This window comes from Xiphias gladius, chromosome 19, assembly GCF_016859285.1.
Source record: "Xiphias gladius isolate SHS-SW01 ecotype Sanya breed wild chromosome 19, ASM1685928v1, whole genome shotgun sequence".
NCBI classification, from domain to species: domain Eukaryota; kingdom Metazoa; phylum Chordata; class Actinopteri; order Istiophoriformes; family Xiphiidae; genus Xiphias; species Xiphias gladius.
In genome coordinates, this window is record NC_053418.1 from 14,610,001 (window position 1) to 14,631,001 (window position 21,001).

Consider the following 21,001-nt stretch of genomic DNA (forward strand, 5'->3'; position numbering starts at 1 on the left):
ACGTAATTGTCAACCTACATAAATTACTTCACTCACTTTATTTCTTATCAGAGCTATTTTTCTATGGACACTGACCTCTTGCGAGTCAATAAAATGTGAGTCAAGTGTTACAATTTGTATGCATCTTCAAGTGATTCCAGTATGAAAATCAAACGTCCTGTCTAAATCACTGATACTCGTTAATGTTACATTTTTTCATCAATCAAATAAGGTGAAATCTGTGCTCCTGAATAAGTCTCTATATCAATTTTAAAATCAGATAGAAAATTATACAGCTGGACTAACTGGAAATGTTCGGTGTTTCAACCATAGGCTATGTCAGGTAACTTTGTTAGAAATGACAGGAGGAAGCCTTTTATATCGAAACCTGAAAACACACTCATACACCAAGTTCAGAGAGTTCAGTCCTAAAGCTAGAACAATATGTTAAAACCTCTGGTCAAAGTATTAGGATTTATCTATACCAAGTTAACAATTGACAGAGCTGAGGACTCTCAACCACACACGTGCACGCACACAAATATGTAACTAAAAGAGCAATGATCTGAGGGTGTTTGCAAACACTTGTGATAAGCCTGGAAATCTCTGCAGTGTGAATTTGAAAGCACTGAGTGTGTGTGTGTGTGTGTGTGTGTGTGTGTGTGTGTGTGTGTGTGTGTGTGTGTGTGTGTGTGCGTGTGTGTGACTGTGTGCGTGTGTCTGACTGTGTGTCTGTCTGTGTGTGTGTGACTGTGTGTGTGACTGTGTGTGCACGCAAACAAGTGGATGCACAATACTGCCGATATCTGAGAAACGATTTCGAAACACAGGAACACAGACACACGTATACTTCTAATTGTTGACATTCCTGTGACAAATGCTTATGAATAAACACAGAATGTTTTGCCTTGACCCTAACGTGTCTCTTTTCGAATTGATGTATGCCATAATTTAATCGCTATGGCTTTTCTACTCTTTCATTCAGTAAAACGCCCAAAAATCCCTGCTGCACTGACCCTGCAGTAATCAGGAACATGGCATGACCTTGGCCGACCTTTGACCCACAAACTGGATAAATGTGGGCAAAGAACTGCATGCAATCCTCTGAGAAGAATAGATGAGCACAGCGTACACTAAATTTTATTGGGCTCTGTTTGTCTCAGAAGTTGTGATATTTTTGTTTTGGTGTAGTAAATACACATACAGAGAGGGAGGTTAGTAAGAGTATACAGCGTACTCACAATGTACCACATACTGCTCCACTTGGCATCATTATAGAATATGTTGTTCTGGGCCAGGCTGCTGTGGGCGGGGCTTGACAGAGAAAGGGGTGGGGATGGTTTATAATCCCTCTTGATCCTCCTCTTCACCACCTGCTGCTGTATCCACTCCACCTGACACACACAAACACAGACAGGAGATAGCAGACACTGAGGAGGCATCATTATAATAACACACACTAATAGAATTACTTCACAGATAGCACAATCAGTAAACAGAGAATTTCATCAGAGTTCCTATGAAATGATGTGTTCAAGGCAACACAGTCTTTGAGGCAAATATAAGGTGCTGGAAAACCTAGGATCTTCTTATATAGTGGGTGGTGCATTTTCAATAAATACGTGAAAATATAGAGGCATCTTTCCTCTTGTTTGCCCTATGGAATGAACTCAGACACACACAAGCTACAGACCATCTCCAAAGAATAGATATGGCTAGAGATCAGAAGAGAGGTGAATGTTTGGTATGTGTGAGCCATGAGCCTAGATGACTTTTTTTTTTATGCTGGACCGCAACAGCGAGGCCAGTCCTGTATATTTGAATGTCGATGACTGACTGACTGATGACATTACACCTTTGGTCGGTTGGCCAAGTGTTGGAGTTTCCCGTTTGGTCATTGCTCTTTCAGAATGAATTAGCGAAAACCGGTTCTATTGTGTCATAAGGGGGCTTTTACAGGCAGTGTTGCCAACTTAACGCTTTTGTTGCTAGATTTATCGACTTTTCGCACCCCTCTAGCGACTTATCTTAACAAAAGAACCTGGCGACAAATCAAGCAACTTTATGGAAAACTTTAGCTACTTTCTATAGAAGACAGTCGCCAGTATTGCCACACCAGGGCAAGGTCAGGCTTTCCCTCCGCAGGCATACCTCTATATGTGTCTCATTCAATTGACCACATGGCAACTGCATAGACATGAATGAGCTTCTAACTTCCTCTCTGGGTGATTGTTTTACAAGTAAATATAGCTGAAATGACAGCATAGCCACTGTATTTAATCTATGTGTGTGGTGATTTCGTCAGACGAAGTCACAGTTATAAAATCAGTATTCTAGTGCAGAGCAGCAGCTTTGAAATGGCTTGGAAGTGACTGCTGGTTAACATGTAGTCTTAATGGGCTGTGTTTCATTCATTATTTTATGTGTGCTCCGTTGTCTGACAACAGAAACAGAGAAAATGAAAACAGCTTTATTGGGAATTTGGTTGTATTTAAAGACTGTATGTGTCAGCACAGAGAGTAAGAGAGAAGCAAACAGATAATGGGTGGTCCAGCCATTTAAAAGGTTTTGACTTAGTCTTGGTGACTGTAGGAGGATACTGTTTAAGATAAATGTGTTTTCATTTTGTAAAGTAAAAAAAACAAAAAAACAAAAAAACAAAACTATTTTCGAAAGGTGACAGTGCTAAGCAGTAAAGTGATTTCAGTCTTACGGATTAACTGTAATTAACTGTAACAGTGTTTAACATGTGGCCACTCCATTTAAATTCAGCGTAAGGTGAACAATTGAAGACTGCTGAATTGAAAAAAGAAATAATAGCACATCCAAATACATTTGGAAGCATGCGTTCAAGAAGCATCACCAGAATCTTGACATATTCATTCTAAGGTATCCTTTTAGCCATCTAAAAGTTGCACTTGGTGTATTTCGGTCTCACCCTACAAGAGTTTTGCATTTTTTTTTTTCTCTCTCCATCAGTACGTTTCTCCCCGTCTGCAAAATGGACATTAACACACACACAAATGCACCGAAGACATAAATGTCTCTCAGGTAACATCAATCTCTCAAATGTTATGGGCTCGCTTCAAGGCGCAAGGCATTCCTTGGCAGGAATCGAGCTCCACTTTCAGACGGAATTTTCCGATTTCATAATCAGCATTGTTGGATCTGAACAAGATGGCTGGACCCATGTGCTTGGCTCTGGTCAACTCTTTTTGAAACCCGAAATATTGTGTTTAGTCTAGCTGAAGTCCTGCAGACTTCATCTGTCTAAAAAGACTCCATGGCATATTTGCATGTACCAGCAACAACTACAAAACTAAAAAACTAAAATATTAGCAGGCATAAGACTGGCACAACACGTAGAGGGAGCATGGGTTACACTGTATAAAAGCTGCCTGACATGTAAATATTTCTGTGATAAATGATTTAGGGGTTCTTCAGACTAAAATTTGCACATGATTATGTGACAGTTTACAAAGATTACACTAGGATTTTATTCATTTACTTTAGGAACAGTGAATATTCAGATAAAAATTGTGGAGCTACGGCTTATTTATACAGTATTTGTGTACACTCCGACTGAAATGATCGCCACACCATCTGCTGAACATAAAGTGTCTAGCCATACGCATGATGTACAGACAAATAAACTCGACTCATAAAAGATATTCAATAAAAGAATTTTCACACTGCCAGAGTGTTTGTGTTTTGTTGCTCAGTTTGCCAGAAATCTGAGGCTTTAGTGAACAATGTCCGACTGCAAAGAACAAGCATTTCTTCACATCAATACAGCTCCAGCAGACAGAGGAAAGGAGAAGAGAGAAAAAAAAAATAGAATAGCTGACATAATGACTGCAGAGTGATTATCTGGTCTCATGCACTGAAACAATCTGCCAGGCTCTCCAGAGAGTTGGAGAGCGAGGCAACGAGACAAGATAAGAAGAGAGAAGGAGAGGCGATAAAGAGCTGAAGAGAACGAGTCCCAGGAGAGTCAATAAAAAAAGACTGAGCTGGAAAGGGAGGGAGGTGAAAACAAATTGCAAGAGAGACTGAAAGACAGCAAGTGAAGGGAAGATAATTGATATTATAAATAACACTGATTTAATAAGTAAAGCATTTAGTTCCTTATAGATCAAGATGGAGGGAGAGAAGAAATTCTGGGGATGACGTAATTTAATAATCAAAGTGTGAAGACCTTCCATTTAACAGAGCAAGATATGGGAGAAAAAGAAAAAGCAAATGGCAAACCGGGGCACAGTGAAAGATAAAGAGTAAAAAAATCCAGTGAAATATTTAGTTTTAGCCTGATGCTCCTCCGTATGCCGAGGTCTCAGCTCATTTCACTCCAAGTTTTATCAGGACCATCAGCCTCAAAGCGACCCTTTACACACGCCATTAGCCTCAAAATAACACTGTCATCAGGAATTGGATGTGTATGCGCAAAACCACTGGTGTATCATTACAATTTGCATACATTAGCATAGCATCAACCACAATCTTTGATCAGCAGCGTAAATCTTAACTGTTCTGTCCGTAACTTGGTAATTCCTAGGAGGTCTGACGATGAACGCATTAGTGCCTCTGATGTCGCCACCAATCCTCTCCTACTGCCATTAATTCTTCTACAGACTGAAAAGACAGAGCAAAGACTTTACAGATGGCTAAAAAAAAGAAATTTTTCTGCTGCAGTTGGATCCCAATTAGCGTGAACTTCACATCAGATGTCTCAGACAAGACCCAAGAATTTTAGGGATTTCAGAACATTTTGCCGAATTGGCCTAATGAACAATGACATCAACCAAAGAACCTGAAGTCTCACGCATATGCGTGCCCGGCAAGCATCCATACTATTGAAGTACCTTTGAGCCAGACCACTTCAACTTGGTGCTGCTCTGTAGCGGATTAAAACCTTTAACCTTCCTGAGGAGGTGGTAAGTGAGGAGATTTAGGATCATTGAAGATTCAGGTATTATATCTTCATGTCGTATTTATCCTATTTAGCAACTTGAAGTAAAAAGCATATTTTACATGTTTAAAGAAAAGAAGAGAAACATTGTGGTCTTCATCTACAGTTCAGTCAGTGTAGTCTAGATGATACTGGTTAGTTGTCTGAGCTTTGACATTCTTCTTTTTTTTTTTTAGAAAAATGAACTGTTCAACCAAGAATCTTTTTTTTTTTTTCTTTTTTTTTTTCCTCAGGTTTTGCGTCTGATTTCCTTAAAGGTCTATGTGCTGAAAACTGTTCTGAATTTCATTATAACAAAGGAGAATTTAGATTTTAAAATTTTGATATTAAACTTGTAAATCAGAAATATGTTGTTATCAGTCTACGTAGTAGATTACATAGTTGTTTGAAACAGTTTCGCAAGCTCTGCAGTAGAAACTGTACACATTATCATTACTGGACTCATTTTCACACCTCTCATTCTCACAACTGCACATTTTCTATTTAAGAAGAGTAAGCGAAGAGAAATTACTTCTGAAGCCAAGAGGAAATTATTCCAGCAAACTGTGACCGATAATATCAATATACTGTAAGTATGAAGGAAGATGAAAAGTAAATAAGTCCAGAGATTTCAGTGGGAATGTGGGGAATGTTGACATTAATATCATGATATCTAAACAACTTTGCTGGTGTTTTATATACATAAACATCTTTGACTTTATTCTCAGAAGGGCTGAGAATTTACTTGTATTGATTTTTCCATCAACGTAGAGCATTTCCACCATAGTCTAATGATTATACAGGAAACACTGTATAGCTGTAATATGTAGATACATACTTGAAGCATCTGTTAATTGAGGAAGAGTGTACCGACTAAAAAATTCCAGTGACCAAAATGTGCATGTGTTTTACCATTCAATGTCCTGTGTAATGTTAAACGTTTAATCTTTGCCAATATTAGTCTAAAAAATCCATTTCTTTTTGCCTTTAATGTGGTTTTCTAGCTTTTATCTTCATACTGCTACTGCTTACACAGGTGGCTTTTGCATTTCTTTACTTGGATTTACTTTTAAAAATACACTTTTGTCCTCTCTTTGAAGGATGACCCAAGGCAGATAAATGGTATTCAACAGTTTTCCTAAAGCTATCAAGAGCAATGCCATCCCTTGTTGTCCTCGCTAAAAATCACTCACCGATAACAGCCTGCAGTTATCCACCTCAATTGTGTCACGTTTGCCAATTCCTATCCAAACAAAAACAATATTGCCCTCTATTATTGCCTCTAAAACTTGCCCATGTATCACTTCCTTTGTTTCAGTGCCAATTCGCTGGCAGGCTCTGAGGCATGACGATTGGATCCCTCTGCTCCATTCTTTTAACTCTAACTTGGTGGAGCAGAGGGATGATCTGTTAGCACTCGTACCTCTCTGTCACTCGCATTTTTTCTTTTCTCACACTCAAACTCCCTCTCCTCTCCCCCTCTTTTACTTTTCTCGTGTCTCACTCCCTCATCTGCCCCTGTCTTGCTGCATTTCAGGTCTTCTCCATAGATGCCCATTTCCCTCTGAGATTGCCTGTCTTTCTCTCTCATTCCCACTCCAACCCCCTTCCTCCCTCCCTCTCTCTCTCTCATTCGTTCTGTGTGTAAGGGTTTGCAGGTGGCTCTTGCTGGCTGGGTCAGCAACCAGGGAAAACTGGGGAAGAGTTCACTTCAGTAGAACAAATGGGAACAAATTGATCCACTTTCACTGCTGTTTTTGAGATGCCGTTTGAGTTGCAGGCAAAAGAACTGAGAGCTGGGTGTTTTAAAAAAGGTCAAAGGCTAGTGTAGCAGAACACCCGTAACAACCTTTGGACTGACACAAGAAGCCAGTTCTTCTTCTCCCCTAAGTGCAATTCAGGGCCTCAGCCCAGACACAGCACACAGTCGCACATCTCTTCACAGACTGTTTGAGCCCTGTGGTGCTGTGCTGGCCAGCTGAAGGTCCTCATCTCACGGCATCAACTCTTAATGGTTCATCTGTTTAACAAATACAAGAAAAAAAATAAATTCAGGAGTCTATGGCACAATCTCACACAAGCATCTTGGCTTTATGGAAATCTGTACCTGGGACTATGTGGAGTCCCATAATACCTTCCCGTACGCATATTACCCCTAAGGTACACATTCTGTGTTGTCTCCTCGATGCTGTGAGTGTCCTTGTCTTCCACACATGTCCATGCATAGAGTGAGCTCTAAAGGTAGTTGGACGATGAAAAAATTCTATGAGCTATAGTGGACAAATATTGAGCAGATTTCAAGCGTTTTAACGGTTTAATAATTAAATTTGAATTCATTTAAGCTCACTCAAGTAGTTTTACTATGTGGTAAAATATATTTTCTTATGTGCCATGATTTCTAGAAGCCTGCAACTCATAAAAATCACAAGACACCAAAATTTAATTTTGTCGTCACAGCCATTTTGCATTTTTGAGTATCCCGGTGAGGTTTCAGCTGTGGACCACACCTGGCTCTCAGTTTTCCTGCACATGTGTGGATAAATGACTTCAAGTAAACAAGAGTCTCGCTAAGTGAAACCAACTGGAAACACCATGCTCCTGCAACAGAACGCCATGGACAGAAAGCTATGGAGGAGTTCAGCAGTTGTTTCTCTCTACTAATCTCTGCACAGACTTAAAGAGGGCATTATAAAAGGAGAAACAACCACTGTACTACTCTAATTGTTGTTTACAGTAAACTTGAAATGGCTGGAAATAGATTTCAAACAAAGCAGACTGAGTATACTTGAACTCATGTCACACCAAAAACTAATAACAGTGCAGTGCTACAACAAAAAAGTCTGTGGCTTTTCAAACTCTCTTGGAACTCCCAGTATGAATGAGTCACGGGTGTACGTCAGCATAGCTGTGCAAGGTGCAAGCTAGAGAAGATGTGCGCAATAAGTCGACTAAACGATTAAACGTTGCTACCCTCGTAGTCGGCACCAGAAATTGGTCAAAATAATTATTAATATTTCATTAATGTACGATGCCAGTTAACTGTTGCGTCTAAGATGGTACGCAACCACCCACCACTAGCCGGGGCTGCAGCCTGGCAGACGGTAGCCTCCCTCTCCCCACACTAATGACCGGATGTTGTAAAAAAGCAAGGTGGGAAGTCGGACAGATGGCATCTCACGAAACCAGCGCGGCTTGGCAGTATTTTGATCTAGAAAATGAAAAAAAGGTTATATGTAGGCTGTGTCAGAATAAATTGGCATATAACCACTCGACCGGAGCAACGTGTAACCACATTCAGCATAGGCATGGCCGTTAACCTACAAGGAAAGAAGGTGCTAGCAACACTAACATTAGCCAAACTTGGTAAACCAATATGACATCATTTACCGGCAGATTCTATAATTCTGCTCGTTCTGAAAGGCAATGCAGCTCAGGCAATTTTGACTGTTCAGAGTGTTTTCTTACTTTTGGACTGGTCGACTAACTTCAATTTTAATTTCTGTTCAATCGATAGGGAAAATGTTGTTAGGACGTCTCAACTCCTCACTAGCTGGTTTGTATATGCCGTTAATTGGTGCCACAGGAGATTTTAATCACTGTCCTTTTCAAATTGATTTACATGGATTGTGATACAAAGAGAGATAACTTAACATGAACTTCAAATGTACATTTAAGATGTAACTGTTACAGTAGCATTACAATACAAACATTTGTCTTTGTTGTTGGAATGTGAAGATAGTTACTTTAAAAATGAGAAAGTATTACTTAATAATTATTACTTCACTGTTTGTTCATTGGTATCAGACGTACTGATTAAAATCTATAATAAAACCATCACAGGCTAAAAATATTGTATTCGATTTTTGAAAAGTCTTTAAAAAGAACAGTTAGAGATGTGCAGCCATCAAGGTGAAGACACGCGCGCTCTACAGGCCGATGGCCATGACAGATTTATTCGCCAGCCTTTAAAAATAAGTGGTCTATGACCTAAGAGGCAAGTGACACTGCAGTTAGGCAGATGCCATAAAGCAGTAATCTGTGCTGTGCTGCATCACCATGGTAACATGCGTTCCAATGGGTACTGTGGATGGCAGGGTGCGCCTTTCATGGCACCGCTACACCCATCTGACTCACTCACACACAAACACACATGGCTATCATTATTACAAAACCTGAGTGCAAAACATCATTAGCAGTATGCCAGACTGCGCAGGTGCCAAAAAAAGCTGTCATGTTGATCCCAGACCCACAGACAGGTCCACAGATTACACTGAAAGGATAGCGACTCTGGGAAAACACTGACAGCTCCATTCCTCTCCACTCCACTATTCCTTTATTTGGTTTCTCTAATCCATCTTTTCCCTCTTCCCTTCTCTCTTCAGCTCCTCTTCACTCTCGTTCTGTTGTAATAGCTCCTTTTCCCCTCTCTCATATTCAACCTCTCCTCTCTGATCTAGTCTTCTAAAATCTCAGTCTCTCAGCCAGCTGGCATCCGGACACAAACCTTCCACCACCATGGCACTTTGTCAGGCCCGAGAGAGCAAGAGAACCAAAGACAGAGGGAGGGAGATGAGTACGCTGAAAGCAACAGTGAGAAACAGAGGTAGGAGAGGGAGTCCAAGGAAGAGAAAAGAGGAGGGATGACACGTAACGACAGCAGGTGGGCAAAACAGGTTGAGTGGACCATAAAAAAGTACAGAAAGGAAAAAATGAAAAGAACAATGAACTAGGTGACAACACGATAAGTGCGTAACAGAAGTTGACAGGCACTATCTTATCTTTTCTGTTTTGCTTACTCTTACTGTTCTCTTCTTCCTATTTCATCCCTCTTTTATATAATCACACTAGTACATCATTATCATTCCTCAACAGTCAGCATGCATTCATGTGCATGCACAGATACAAACAAACTTACATGCGCTTGAATCCACTGTCCAAAACAAACACACAAAGCCATTGCTGCTGGATGAAAACCCTGAGCCTCCAAAAGGTCAGTATTTTTCAAAATTGACATAAATGGGATATTTAGAATCTAACCTAGGTTAAATGGCGACTCTAAATGGCCTGCATGCGTGAATGTGATCGTGAATGGTTGTTTGTCTCTATATGTCAGCCCTGTGACAGACTGGTAACCTGTCCACGGTGTACCCCAACTCTTGCCCAATATCAGTTGGGATTGGCTAAAGCCCCCCTGCGAGCCTCAAAAAGGATAAGCGGTATAGCTAATGAATGGATGTATGTGATATTTTAAATTTCACTGTAAAGGATCTGGATAGTTTTGTCTGGTTTTCTCAGGATCAGTCCCAACCTGTTTGATAGAGTGACCCAATTCATTAAACAGGCAGACAAAAAAAAGTAAACTTTTTTGTCAGATACAAATGACAAAAAATATACTATGAACATAGGGCTTTTAGATGTCAAGAATGAGACATTCCCACAATTGTCTTGTCCATGAAACCCATCTGAAGCTGTCTACTTTCGCACTCCATACACAATCAACTTTAGCACTCCATGCACCTAAATACATATAAGACAAAGTTTGATTTAGCAATTAATCCTGTGTATTTAGATGAAGTTCCAAGTGGTGTGAGGTTAAGGCTGCATTAATAATGCAGCCAGGGTTTGATGACCTGGTGCAGTGATGAGAGGAGCACTGACAGGACAAGAGAAAGGGTTTACCTTCGGTCACACTCATGTTTGAAGGGCCAGTTCACCCACACCACAAAAAAAAAAACCTTGTTCAGTTGAAGAAGATTCTTTGAAAGCCTGTATTTTATATTCACAAATGCAATCCTAACCTTGGTGAAGTAGAAACAATGTCAAATTATATCAAATAGATTTTTTTTTTCATATATGCTGACTTGTGGCTGTAGGATAAAATGGCAAAATTTTAGATACAACACTGTTTAATTCTGGTTGGAATTAGGTTGCACCAGCTCTCCCCACTGGTTGAAAGTTCAAACCTGAAACGAAGTCTGGTGCCTCTGGTTAAGATCAAGTTAATCTGCCATACAGAAGGTTAGTTTCAGGGAACCAGCTACTCTAGTAACAGACACAGGATTTCTGTAAACTTGTACTTAGAATGGAATAGGATTTCCCTGAATTTTGATTTAGCAGATCCAATTAACTGGCTACTCCTTTTTTTCCTGGGACACCACTGGTCCGCTAAATTGCCTTGTGTACCCTGCACCTTTCTGGTAGGGTGGAGGACCCACTGTTTTAATTTATTTGGAGGTATCTAGTTTCTGAACATATTTCACATTAACATGATGGGTTACAAAAGAAAATAAATGAGTTAAAATCATTAATTACTTTGATACAATTCTGTTTTCAATAATCCCAGTGACCAGTGATGATGAGTGTGTCCTCTTAAAGTGAGCATGGCGTAAATTCAAACCAGCAAAGAAATGGCAGATTCAACAGTATTTTGTTTTCTTTATGCAACTCTTTCTTACTGTGGGGTGTAATGAACCTAGCATTTAGAAGCTGTTGGCAGGGATTTTGACTTTTTCCTTTTTTTTATTTCAAGGGAAATTATAATTATGCAATGATTTATCCCTCACCTCTAAACCTATCCCTCACACCTAAATTTGCCAGGTTTGTGAAATAGAAAAGTAGAAGAAGAGGCCTCATTTATTACACTTTATCCGTCAGTACAGTGTAGAGATGTCAGGAAAACTACAATATTTCTCCAATGTCATAGTTCCTGTCCTCATAAACAGTGTGTCCCTGAAATAACCCATTTGTGTGCATGTCTGCGACACCAAGGAAATGAAAGCAGAGTCGTCTGAGTTGATGTATAAAATGTATTTCACACTTAGTCCAGGACTGTGGATTGTATACAATAGTGGGATAATTTTAAAATTAGGACAACAGCACGACGTTTTATACAGGTATTTCACGACGATGATTTCACACCCAGTCTGCCCAGTCAGAGAGACGGGGAAGATGTACTGGGCTTGAGCACAGAGTGGAGGACTGTTGCCAAGAGAGCACAGCTGAAACACAGGTTTATAGTCTACTCGCAGTTACTACTTATTCATCCTCTCATTTAAAATTAGGGCAAACTGGATGCTACAGATACTCACTATGGCCTCTTGAGGTACAAAGTGGTATTACGAGCCGGGACGGGCAGGAGCTAGCTGGTTAGCATGCTAACTACAGTGGATTTCTCTGTAACACAATACATAGACGACTTTGACATCAAAACTGGTATTTCTTCACATTCTGTTGATATTATTAGTTAAATTTTGAATGTTTTATACTAAAATACTTAAATATTGTCCCTTTAAAAGTTATTTTTGACCTCAGAAATAGTTTGATAAAATAATCTTAACTCAAGGTCGACTTACTTGCTTTTTCTTGAGCTTTCAACAAAACATCAGCAGGTGTAGTTTGCCTTTGTCACATTTTAACAGGTAATCAGATAAGTTCCATACTTAGGTCACGTGATGACAACTGAGTCATCTCCATGACAATTAATCAAAAATGTATGAACTGATGAATACCATGAGGTATCCAGCAAAAGCTAGGACATCGACCGAACTATCTCACATACTCTGTGAAATACTTTGATTCTAAATCTGTAATTCATAAAACAGTACAACAGACTTACCTTGGGCTCCATGGAGATGAAACTATGGCGTCCACGGCTGGACAAAGTCGACCGCTTGATGGTCCGACTATGGAAGAAGTGATAGTGGTCTTTGAGATCTCCAATCTGCAAAACACATATACAGACTTAAGAAATTTGTATCTAATCATTCCATAACTCTTTCTAAAACATCACCATACATTATTAGTGTAACTATAAAAATGAGATTCTTTTTCTGCAAAAAATGTCCTAAACATTATCAAAAGTAACTCATCTGGTATTGATATTCTACAGTCATTAATGAATAGGGTAAATTGTTGTGAGTGACAACCACCACAGTTTAAGTACTCAAAAAAATTATTTTTAAGTAATAAGTTCATTCTCTTAAGGTAGTAAAGTGTTTTTTTTCTCTGTTGTTATGTTAATTTCATGGTTTTCTATGTATAATACATAAAGTTTTGTTGCGCTTTTAAAAACTGTCAGAGAAAAGATAAAGGAACATGGACTAAAAAGGCAGACAAGTCAAATAAAAACAGAAAAAGAGAAACAAAAACACAAAAAAAGTCACAGACTAGACATCAGACAAATGTACAGACACACAAAAACCGACAAAGACTTTGAATGACAGAGTGCTGAGGAGGCCAGAGGATCAGCAGAAAGACAATGATAGACAGACGGCAAGCTGCTGGACAGTGATTAGTTTTAATAATTGATAAAGACCATACAATCCGTCAGATGATCAAACTGTCATGGCTGCCAAGGGTCCTGTGGTGCTTCACTGATCCATGGCTGAGCTCCACCACTGCAGAGCCCATTAGATCAGCTTTCAGCTCAGTGCTCATGCACATACACATACACACATTCTCCAACTTGCAGGCTGATAAAATGAGAAACAACAAAGTGCCAATAGGTCTAGCTGGACCGCCTTTCAGCAAAGATCAAATAGCTAAAAAAAAAAAAAATGCAGCACATATCAGATGTCTTGTGTAATCAGATTATAAAGGTATTCAACATATTAACAAAATGTGCTTCCATAACAGGCAGCTACCACTATGGATGTTTCTCATAGTGTAAACAGGTCTCAACATATCATGCTTCCACTGTGTATTTAATCTACCCAGCATCTGCACTGCCATTAGCAAAGCACCCTTCCCTCTTGGAGCATCTGTAAATAGGGAGCTGCTGGAAAACCTCTACACACAGAATAAAAATTAAAAAAAACAACCCTGAAGTCCAGGTCTCAACTACTGCTGCATTTCTCTGAATCTTGAGGTCTGGTTTACAGACTTCATAAATGACCCATTTATCCCAGTTTCAGTGTGACATTTTCATTTTTCATTTTCATAGCTGCATCACCTCTTCAGGTTGTACTGCATCTCACAGCCGATGCATATCTTCTTAACCTTATCTTTATCCCCAACTCAAGTCGACAAATATGGCTTGAGTTGTTACTCTCGTAGTTATGACAGCATGTGTTTAGATGGACACACAGGGGTTATATAGTCAACTGAACTTTCATTCTGATGTAACAACCCACCTAGTGAATCATAACTTTAGCATAGCCCTTGGTTGCTAGGAATTATTTTGTAACAAATTTGTGAAGCAAAACCACTTCCACTGCAATGATTCACAGTGTGATGCTTCACAATTTTTTTTTCAGTGGGTGCATTAAAAATTCCAAGTCACTTCATACAGAATCCTACTAGGATTGCCAAAAGATGATACACTTTTTCCCATGAAAATGATTCTGAGTGTGGCATAGCTATGTCAGACTACCAAACTAAAGGCTCAAGTTTTGCCTGAACAAGTTTGGTTCAGAGAAGTGGTCTCTGAACCCCATTAAACAATAAGACAAAGACGGGCATGACACAAGATGATGAGAGATCACAGAAAAACACTGCAGGAATCTGCCACAGCAAAAAAAGAAAAAAAAAATCTAAACTCATATGACTACAGAAGTAGAAGTACAAAAGTACAAAATACCTGTTTTCAAACTGCTTACTTCATGTTATAGATGCTGCAGTCTTATAACAGTTGTATTGTTTAGGTTACATTCAAGGGTAAAACTAACAAAATATTTATTTCCCTTATTTGTACCTCGATAAAGGTAAACTATTGGTAAGATTTTCTTTATTCTGTTCTGCAATGTTCACTAGTGTGACACTACAGAACAATCCCCACTAACTTTCTTCCCCATCCTTCTAACCCCAACTGGCCCAGAACAAGAATTAAAATCATCAACTCTGTCCCAGGCTTAAATCAACAAACCAAAAAGTATTAGAAATAAATTACTGATTATGGGTCATCACAGACACTGGATGATAAGTTTGGATAAAAATTATCAGTACGAGTGAGGCATTTGTGGAAATATTGATAAATGTTACTCTTGACACTGTACTTTAGCATAACGAATTGTTGGCCTGATGCCTGAAAGAACTGGTCCAGCATCAGTACAACATGTACAAATAACCTCATAACTTGTTACTGATGCAACCACCCCTTGTCCATGTCTGGCTCCAGATCATCATGATCCCTCTCAATGGCTCCAAGTCCTCTCCCATGTCTTCAAAACACCAGTTTGAACATATAGCCACGTCTGGGGCCTTGTCAGCTGATTTAGACTTGGTTTCTGCCAGTATCTAAGTCTGGGAAGGGGGCTCCATGGTTAAGAGGATTACCCAGAATTCCCCAACGAGGTGCTCTCTCACTCCATGCCAACTCTTTTCATCCATCCGTCCATCTATCGTCCCTTCTTTCACTCCCTTCTCCTTCCATCTCTCAGTGTGTGGTTATCTTTGTCTCTTCTCTTCTTTCCACCCCTGTCAAGAAGACTATATTGTCCCTCTGTCACATGTTTTCCCTACCCATCCCCCTTTTCTCTCTTTAATTACTTTGCTTCCCTTCAAAACTTAAAAACTCTTCTCACTTAGCAGTCATATCCCCAAATCATTTATCACAAACAGGCCAATCCTTATGAATAGTCCGAGCACGTTTAATTAAATTGAAAACACTGTGTATCTCTTTGCAATATACAAACTAACTGCAAAGAAAATTGCGATAAGTCATCTCACCTAATAAATTTAATGTCATTCTCCATATACATCAGTGCTTACTGATATGAGAGGGATGGGGTTGATGATGGGGATGCCAAAGTTCACATTAGGAAACCAGAGTGTGCTGTTATTGCTCCCATGGGAGCGGCTTTCAGCTGACCCCAAAACCAGGAAGTGAAGTAAAACTCTTGTCTATGAGGTGTCAAAGTCCAATGAACGCTCCATATTGAGATGGAAATTAGGGCGAATGGTGGGGGTTGGTGGCGACCCTGCACTCCACAGGGGAATTCCTATGGAAGGGGGGGGGGCTCCACACATTAGTTCCTGTCAAAGAGAGGGGATAAACGAGGCCATTAAGGCCTGCTCTCTGGGGAGTATAGTGGGTGGGCGGGCTGGATAAGGCGGGGAAGGAGGGGGGCTCAATAGCTGTTGACTAGGCTACCCCACAACAACCTGTCAGAATGCCCCCCTCTGTTCCACGCTGTCTTCACGTCAAGCACTGGCAAGTGCAGGCTTGAACTACCCATGTATTTCGGTCGCGATACTCTGGAGTACGTGTGGGGTCCATGTTTGTGTGGCGTATTTCTTTTATCCACAGAGAACACAGGATTTCTCTTTAAACTCTGTCAAAACACACCTCCAAGTGACCAGATAAACCTCCTCCTTCTCGACCATTATAGACTTCTGTTGGTTAATAAAATGACATAACGTGAAAAGAGACTGACAAATCTCACACCAGTGTTTCCCCTCTCGGTATACGTATTTTTACAACTGTAGTTGGGATTTATTTTAGACTTTGCTAAGCACACTGGCCCCTACGTTTGGTCTTAAGTGTCAGATGTAATGAATATCGAAGGGTCTTATGCTGTAGAGGCATGCTTTGTGATTTTAATGCAAGCTGTAAAATATTGGCTCAGATTTTTCCAGTAAAGTGCTTATTTTAACATTTTCTCTTGTAGTTGTTTTTCGTTGTTACTCAAGAAACCCAGAAAGAAAACAGCTCCACCCCATCAATTTGTGAATACTGACAAAAAGTGTGGGAGCATCTAATAAAGATTGAATCCTAAATGTAAACAGAGCACAACGGTGCTGTTTTTCAAGCAGGCCTAGTTATGGACAGAGTCAAGATTACGCTCACAGGGAGAATACTATGGAACATAAGCAGAGAAGTGCTAAACTGAAATCCCAATTTTCCTCCATGTAATGTTAAAATAATAAATTCATTAATTAAAATATCGGAATTTTTATTTAAAAGTTAATGACGCCAAGCAAAACAGGACCAGTCAGGGGTTTTTTTGCGTCAAATCCTTATGTAAGTGTGTATGTATGTATGTAAGTGTGTGTGTATATATATATATATATATACACACATATATATATATATATATATATACACACATATATATATATATATACACACATATATATATATATATATACACACATATATATATATATATATACACATATATATATATATATACACACATATATATATATATATACACACATATATATATATACACATATATATGGCACAAATGTAGTAATACAGTAGTGAGAAGGAAGAAGATTAGTATCTGTTTGACTGTGGACCTTCTGATGTCAATTCCAAGCCCATAAACCAAACAGCACTAGCTGTCTCACTTGGGTGTCAAAGGGACAAAGCACATGATACTGCTGTGGCTGAGGCTGATAGTGAGCTCCCTGTGGTTCCAGCCCGCAAACTGAACACGATCCGCGGAAACACAGCGAGGAGGCACCTGTTGTGCCATCCTGCTCTTGGTCTTCTCTCTTTGTTCCCTGCCGCTTCTCTGTCCTTGTGTGAGAGTCGGAGGGCCACAGAAAGACGGACGGAGTAAGGAAAATCACAGAGAAGGTTCATTCCTCGGGTTCGGATCTCAGACCTTTAACGTTTGACCCCGTAACGTTTGTCTGCTGGTAGAGGAATAGTGACCTCCATGGTGTGAACCACTTTTAAGAGTTGACAAAAACAAGAAATCACAAAGACACACGAATAAGAGGCAACTTTGGATGGAGCAATAGGCGACCTACCTGTCCCATGTTCCTATAGCCATATTTTTCCGCTATCCGCTCGGCCACCTCGGGTCCCCCAGCTATCCTGACTGCCCAGTGGTTGGTGTAAATCCGAGCTTTGCACGGCGGGGACGCAAAGCCGAGACTGAGCGCCAGGACGCACAGCAAGCTTCTTCTCCAAGCGGCGTTGCGGACCATCTTCCCCCACTTTTAACCCGACTCTTCTCCTCCTCCTCAGCCGACCAGGCAAACAACCAAACTTATCTTCTCACCAAGCAAGACTCTCATAGAAACACAACTCTCCGGGCAAAAACACTGAGAGGGAGAGAAAGAGAGGGAGAGAGGGGGGGAGGAGCGGAGCCCCGAAGAAGAAAAAATATACCTTATCCTCAGACCTCTGGTTCCCACATGGGAGGGTTGGAAGTTTGCGTTTCGTGTGCCCTCTCTCTCTGTTCCTCTCTCTCTTTTTTCCACGGCCGAGGAGGAGGAAGTGCGCGTGTCTGTGTGCCGTGCGTCTCTGCGCGCGAGCTCGCGTGCGTCTGTGTGCGCGCGGAGCTCCTCAAAGCTGATTTCTCTTCTCCATGAGCAACTCGGATGTTGGTCGCTCAGCTCATCGGGCTTTCATGTGGCGAAATGGCTACAGCGCCTCCCCACAAATAACTAGCTGACACTCTGGAGAGTAGAAACAACTAAAGCCGCGGGGTTTCCCTGCCGAGCTCCGCTGGGTCTTAAAGACACTCTGCTTGGCTCCACCGCTGACCGGCCGTCCACCGCACTCGGCACCGGGGGGGCGAGGAGCCACTTGGGGGCCAGCTTGAAGGGCTTCCTCCAGGAGGAATGAAGAATAATTTACTTAAAACCAAACTGGCCGGAAGTCATCGCAGTTGCACTATATTAAAAATGACTTATTTTGGATTGTCATAGCGCTCAGCCGCGCTTACAAAAGAGACAACGACCTAAAACAAACTGTATATTCTGCAGTTAACATGTTCATGTCTGTGTGGCAACTTCCATAGCAAGGAGGCCTTGCGTCACAAGTGACTTCAGACCTTACAATCTGGTTCTAGGCGCATTTCTACAGAGAAACCATAACCCTGACCCTGTGTTTCACCCTAACCCCGACTCTGACCCTATTTGACCTAGGTTTAACAATATTCATAGCCCCAGATATCAAATAAAGACCGAGAAAGTAAGAGGACCCCAAAAGAGTAATTTTATAACAGATTATTTTTTTTCCGGCCCCACAGTTAATCAGAAATAAGACTGACAAAGAAGTATGTAAATGCAGTAAAATATGAGGAAAAATGTTTATAAAACATGATGAGATGATTAAAATTTTAGCTGTAACATGTGCTAGGTGTTTAAGAATGTGTATAGTTTGCTATAAAAAGATGAAAATAATTAGAATTTTTAGATGCTTATAGCATATTTCAGTTGTGGGGGGTTTTGCTAGTAGACAATTAACAATATCAATGTGTTGCTCTGAAGACTTGTTTTGTGTTAAAAGCCTACAGAGGAGTCAATTTTTTTTTTTTTTTTTTTTTTTTTTTTTTAACTGAGACAGCAAAGCTGTTTTCTAACCACCAACAATTGTGCAATTTTTCAGGGAGTGACAAAGGATGTTTACAAATTTGCAAATGTGTCACATTTTAACAGCTGTTACAAACCACTGCACAGGAATAGCAGAGGTGTTTCTCCCCTAAATTTTCCTTTAAAACAACCACCACTTAACAAGTGGATGCATTACACTTTGGATACCGCTCCCCCTTCCTACACCTCGAGATCTGCTGTTGAATGCAAGCCTTGTCAGTCTCCTGGGCAATATTGACATAGACATACCAATGTAAAGTTGGGTAAACTATGACCTCCACTTAAGTCATCATCCAATGAGAAACAGTCACACACATAAAAATCGAATATACATTCAGAAAAAGCATGAAATTATTCTTTTCTTCCATAAAATGCACAAATCTCAACTTTATCAGTTTGATTATTTTGTTTTTGTGACTGCCATGATTTATGGTTAAAAGTGTGGATTTCTTTAAATACGGTATACCCTGCAAAAAAAGTGGGTACATTTGATTGTGTTTGCCCTCTGCTAAATCCTTGGATACGAGCTGAACTCAGGAGTGTTTAACACTGTTATACTACAACCAACCTCACAGGTAACCTTACTGTACTACTGGATTACGCACCCACCACTGTCAATTAGGCCTTCCGCCCTTCATACTGGCTTTACTGCTTATTTCCCCTTAATCAGTGAAGCTCTAGATGTCATGCCCCCCATCGCAACACAGGTCACAGCTGACTAAACGCTGTCATTATGGAATGTGCCCAGTATTATCTGCAGTTGAGCCTTTCATTCACAGCCTTTGTTGATTGATGGGTTTTTGTTTTGCAGCAGTTTCACGGGGGTGTCTCTCTGCACAGCGAAAACTCTGTTCTGCATGGGACACAAGTGAAAATCAGCATAATTGCACTAATTGCAGCCAATTTCTCACTGAATGGACCCTGCTGTGACATCTCACAACAAGTGGGGGGACAAGAACATCTCATGGTCCCCAGATGGAGATGAAAGGGAGAAAAGGAAAAAAAAGAAAAAAGTGATCATTCTCTATTCAGCTGGATGGAAGGGCTTGTAATTTAACGAAAAAAAGGAGAGGAGACGAAACACAGCAGAAATTGATTTGAGTATCCAAATCAAGTACCCAGGTCACGAGGCCGCCTTGAGCATCAGGGCCCCCAATTTCCATTCAGGTCTAAACTGTCGCGATATCCTGCGTGACAGCCTCAAAGGTCCCCGACTTTCTCCAGGGACTGAACTGAGTGAACCCCAACAAAACGTCTTTGTCAACATCTGAGAGCGGAGCAGTCACAAGTGTCAACAAACACTCTGAGGGGCATTCCTCCAACATTCCTGTACCTCTTCAATGAAATAACAGGGTGCATCATGTGTTTAGGCCAAACACAACTTGGGAAAAACTGCACACAACCGCCATGATACAACGCAATGGAAGGCCCCAATAGGAAACTGCGGCCAACTAGCTTTATTCACCGAGGACATGGCTAATTTGTTCATTCAGTAGTGGGCTCAACACTTCTAGAGGGGAACCTCCCACATGATTTTTTTGTCTCATCAAGATGGGGGTGTTATCAAACGTGTGCACCTCTTGCACTCAAATGCAGCTTGCAATTACCCATCTGCCACTGCTTCTCCTCACATCTTGCATGTCTTCATGTTTATCAATCACGGCCTTCCCTTTTTGTTCTATCATTTACTTTGCTTACCTTTGCAGAAATGTTCCTTTTTTGTCTGCATTTTCTTTTTATAAGGAATCTGGACCCATTCTTTTTTTTAGTGTGTGTCTTTGGTTCACTTGAATGGTCCCA

General features: G+C 40.5%; 1 protein-coding gene across 4 annotated transcripts in view; it reads right to left on the reverse strand.

The window, feature by feature from the left end:
* Positions 1–18,293, reverse strand: part of pcsk5b (proprotein convertase subtilisin/kexin type 5b) — a 61,871-nt gene extending 43,578 nt beyond the window's left edge. For 2 of the 4 annotated variants that reach the window (XM_040154455.1, XM_040154453.1), the window contains exons 1-3: positions 17,630–18,293; positions 12,543–12,647; positions 1,221–1,373 (exon numbers count right to left, since the gene is read on the reverse strand). In XM_040154455.1, coding sequence (XP_040010389.1) covers positions 1,221–1,373; positions 12,543–12,647; positions 17,630–17,809 — 438 coding nt within the window. In that variant the 5' untranslated portion in view covers positions 17,810–18,293. The remainder of the gene's footprint in view (positions 1–1,220; positions 1,374–12,542; positions 12,648–17,629) is intronic. The other 2 variants (XM_040154454.1, XM_040154456.1) reach the window with 2 other exon arrangements.
* Between the last annotated feature and the right edge of the window lie 2,708 nt (positions 18,294–21,001).